Here is a 5,000-nt window from a genome sequence, read left to right on the forward strand (position 1 = left end):
GTAATTCTACAAAAGCATAAAGAGTATGCTACTGAGTTAAGTTCGTAATGATTTGCTTTGTTTCCAGTGACTATAACAAATATTTTTAAGCAATAGACATCAGTGTGTCAGTGGTCAGTAAAATGTTTAAATGATCATATAAATACATAAGTAAACACATCCTTGGCATACACATACTGAGTTTACTCTCTACTTTTGTAAAAAGTCTTTGTTCATTTTTGTTTTCATATTTTCCTTATTTTTGTAATCACAATAGCCATATGAGAAAAATATACATTGGAAGCAGAGTGCCTTAGAGAATTCTTAAGATCAGTATTTTTAATATAAGGAAAAGAACTGTGCTCTTTTTTTTTTCTTTTTGTTTTTGTTTTGGAGGTGGAGATGCACTTGACATGTTGATGAATTGGGAGCCATAATTATTTGACAGTTGACAGGTTGAGAAAGATAATAGATTAAAATACTGCGTTGTCATTAAGACTTATTCCATTAAGCCTGTGATCACCAACCTCGCAAAGGTATCTTTTCTTTGTAAAAATGTGAAAAAAAGGTAAAAAAGGAAAGAAAAAAAATTATGTCTAGAGAAGGGTTATGGTAATTTGTCTGAGAAGATGCACAGGGGTATTAGTACCTGTTTTGCATAGCATTCATTTCACCGTCTCTTCTCGGTTTCTTTTCCTCTTCAGTGGGTCGCACTTTGGGATAGCTTACCTGTCTATTTATTTATTATCTGTTTATCTATTTATTTTAGAAATTATTTTCTTTTTTTAGAGTTTGTCACTGGTATTGTTAAGGTTTGGCTCCCGCATGATTCTGTGACTCAGTTCTGGTTTTGAAGGTATACGTTTTTGACTATGGAAACCTTGTGTGAGTGACAGTAATAGGGATTTCTCAATAGATCTGGAGGAGGGAAGAATTTTTACCCACCAAGTGCAAACTGCATATTATATTTTTTTTCTTTGTTGAAATTCCCAGTATTTTATCTTTTCTGTTTTAGGTTGTCAAGATTTTTTTTCATTATTTATATTAAAGGAAAGTAAATGGAGTAACAGATGATATTTATTAGGCTATTTGTCACTCTCTAATATATATATATATATAGATATATATATATATATATAGGTATATATATATATGTATATATGGGTATATATACATATATATATATATATATATATATATACATATATATATATATATATATATATATATATATATATATATATATATATATATATATATACATATATATACATATATATATATATATATATATATATATATATATATATATATATATACATATATATATATATATATACATATATATATATATATATATATATATATTATATATATATATATATATATATATATATATATATATATGATATTGATCTTGTTCTCTGTGTGTGACATCAGTAAAAAAAAAAAAAATCTTTAGAATTCAATTATTGTTGGGATAGTCAGTATGTAGATGTTTGGGTTTACATTACTCTGACCTCTCTGGTGATTTTAGAATTTGATTTCATGCACAGCTTAATTAATGAGTGTGTTATTAACTCAGTATTTTCCTTTTTTGTGTGTCTTAATGAAGGAACTATTGAATTAGAATGGTATACAGTGATTAGCAGTCTTTGTCTATAAATGTAGTAGATTTTCATATTTTCTTTACAGTACTCTTTATTACAAAGTTGGAAACTCAAGGGAAATTAATGAAATTACCCGTAGTAAAAGTATCTTAACTTGAACACTGTGTAATGCACTTTGGTGAAGAGACTTAAGATCACTGTATAAAACCCACGTGTGTTTTTTTTTTCCCGCTGACATGGCAAGCTTCCAATTGCAGTGATGATGACTTAAGATAGTGAGGATTTACACTTCATGTGGCCTCAGTATCTGGTGAGAATAGTCACTCGCTTTGCTGCAGTCATCCACAGTCGAGAAAAAGAATTTGGTATGGATAACTACAGCCACAGAACTTTTTTTTTTCCCATTTCTCTCCCTTTCACTCACTCTCTCTCTCCTACTCTCCTTGTTTCTCTTTCTCTTTCTTCATCTATAAGCTTGACCATAATTTATCCTTTTTTTTGATGCATGCAACCATTTTGATGGATAGAGGTAATTCTTTGGATACTTCTTGATGTTACTGTTGTTAATGTTATTAGTATTTTATTTTTTTTTTTTTTGCATGGTTGTTGTCGAGCTTGTAGTAGGTGTATAGTGCATGGGGTCCATTGTACTACAGTGGTTTGGGCATGATGGTTTACGTGTGCAAGGTGTAAACGCTTGTGGTCTGGCGTTTGGAATTAGCTTACAGGAAGAAAAAGTTTGACATGAATAGAGCTTTATCAGTATTGTAGAATGAAGGGTGTAGAGGGAGCTTAAATAATTTTTGTATCATTGCCTAATTGGCTTTTTATTCTGAGGCATTGAAGTTACACCAGATGAAAAAAGAATGTTAGTAAGGAGGAGTAGAAATTGATTGAATTAAACTGATATAAAGGGGATTGCTGTAACTTGAGATATGTTTGTATTTGCCTTGCAGAATTGGAACTCCATTTAGCTTCATTTCACTCTGAGGCTGTGATGATAAGATGATTTTGTTTAAATGTTGATCAGGTTATATACAGTAAAACTCTTAGGATTTCAAGCTTATAGAATCAAGCACAAAATTTATATATAATTTAAACCATAGTTATGTTCATCACTAAAAGTGGAGTGTTTATTTAATGTTTTTTTTAGCTGGGTTCAAACACTTTAAAATCTTACTTTTCCTATCATAAGATATCCCTATAGTGACTTTAGTTTTAGCTGATGTATCTATGAATAGAGCGAATCAATATTTGTAATTGGTGCTTGATAAAGTAGAGATCCATGTGACAGTTAATCAAGTGTATATATGTTGGATTTGTATTGCATTTATTGGGTTATGATGATAAACTACACCTATATTAAAGCTAGGAATAGCAAGTAAGAATATTTCCTAGTATATCATGTCGTATTTGAATAATGCATTGTGTTGTGAAGGACACATTTTAGTTAATTAGTTAATACAAGGTTTGCATGTACTAAGTATTGTTCTTGATTTATAAGGAAAATGACATGAACATTAATAAGTAAGATATCAGTGAATGTTTATTTAACCCTTAAATGTTGACAGATCAAGATTCTTACCAAGGAAATTATCTCAACAGAAATTTATTCTTCTATGTAATTTCCTTATGCAATGTAAAATTTGTTGTAAGGAAATGATATTGAATATGTTGACTGTATGTACTGTTCGGCCTCTGAATTACCCGCAGGAGGTTCATAAAGAATTGTATAGAGAGATGATAATGACATTGGTGAAAAAGGACACATCTGTGGATGTTAAAGGGTTAAAAGTAACATTTTCATGAATGGCAATATGCAAATATAAAATGTGAAATGCGATGTGCAAAGAGCATGGTATTTACTTTATGGTAAATATGTTGGATTAGTGCTTGGAGGGGATTGTGACCAAGAGAGATTAGGCAAATACATAATGTTAAGAACACGGAGGGGAGATAGAAGATGATCTCAGTAAAGACAAAAATGCAGTTTGGACTGACATTTATAAGAGAATGTACTTTGTAATTGTTCTGTAGGCCAGTGTAGTAGATATGATATTCACACTCATGTAGTGTGAAGTATTTTACTTTACTGCATTATAGCTAGTTTTGTAGAAAACAGTATTAGAAGTAGTTGCTAAAAGCGCAATCTATAACAGGAGCTTGGCTGTTGTACTCTTGACATAGTAATGTACTCTTGGCATAATGTACTCATAGTAATGTAGTCATAACATGGGTCCAGGAACAGTTTTCCCTGTCAAGTTACATGATCGTGTTTCACTGTTGCTGAGCTTTGTTTAGGGAAGTGGTTGTGTTGAAAAGTCTTGATGTTGCCACTTCAGATAATGCAGTGCTCTTGGATTATTCTTTTCATACTAATAATGGGCATCAGGTCTCTGTAACATGTGCAACATCTTGTCTTATCAAAGCTGCATCATGTTTGTATTATCTTTTAGACCCTCTCCTTCTATGGCTGTAGTTATTCATATCTAACATGCAGTTTGTCGGTGACACTTAGTGTTTGCAGAGGCTTGTCAGGGCAAGTACTTGTGCAAGGGGAGCAGCGCGTACCAGTACTGCATTCACCCAAGATACGAGTGTGACTCCCACTTCAACTGTGCATTCCCTTATAGTAGTGGATCAGACGAGCAACGATGTAGAGGTTTGTGTGCACAGACTTTTTACATAGTGCTAGCTGCTTATACTGCTTGGTTAAGTGGTGATTAATGTCCAATGATTTTTCTTATGTATATAGTCACATATTGATTTTCTATTTTACAATGTAACATTATTAGTATTTGGCTTTATTATGAAACCTGATTCATTCACTTACATTGTTTTTTAAAGAAAGGCTTCTTGAAGATGGAGTAAATAATTTGAAAGTTGAGTCTTTGATTGAGAGGCTGCAGGTCAAAATAATAAATCTCAGAAATTGCAGATTAGATATTAGCATGACACAGTAAGAAATATCAGACATGCAGAACAGTGAATTTAGTGCATGGCAGAATTCTACAGATCGGCATAGATTTAGCACACCCAATTTCTTGCAGCAATACAACATCCCATATTCTCCATAACTACCATCATCATCACCACACTGGCTACCATTGTAGGACTTGGGCTTATAGTGTGCTGCCTCTTCACCTTCATTATGAGAGCCAGGTCTCGGACAACCACTCCAACAGGGTAAGTGTGAAGGAAAGGGGAAAGGGAGCAATAGTGGTGAGGGAGAAGGAGGAAGGAGTGGTAGTGATGATAGAGAAAGACAAAAAATGGTACAAGAAAAGGTGATAGGAATGTTAGTGTTGATAGTGGATTCTGCATAGGCTGTAAGTTACTTTTATGTATTAGATGTGGAATGATAAAAATATTAAGAGATTGATGTTTTCTTAGTAAACTAGTTAAAAGTAT

General features: G+C 32.2%; 1 protein-coding gene across 2 annotated transcripts in view; it reads left to right on the plus strand.

Annotated features, from left to right (window-relative positions):
- The window catches only part of LOC125043188, a 13,400-nt gene that overhangs the window by 6,994 nt on the left and 1,406 nt on the right, over window positions 1-5,000 (plus strand). Inside the window, exons 6-7 of one of the 2 annotated variants that reach the window (XM_047639185.1) lie at window positions 4,108-4,251; window positions 4,640-4,775. In XM_047639185.1, coding sequence (XP_047495141.1) covers window positions 4,108-4,251; window positions 4,640-4,775 — 280 coding nt within the window. The remainder of the gene's footprint in view (window positions 1-4,107; window positions 4,252-4,639; window positions 4,776-5,000) is intronic. The other variant, XM_047639186.1, reaches the window with a different exon arrangement.

Source organism: Penaeus chinensis, chromosome 33, assembly GCF_019202785.1.
Source record: "Penaeus chinensis breed Huanghai No. 1 chromosome 33, ASM1920278v2, whole genome shotgun sequence".
NCBI classification, from domain to species: Eukaryota; Metazoa; Arthropoda; class Malacostraca; order Decapoda; family Penaeidae; genus Penaeus; species Penaeus chinensis.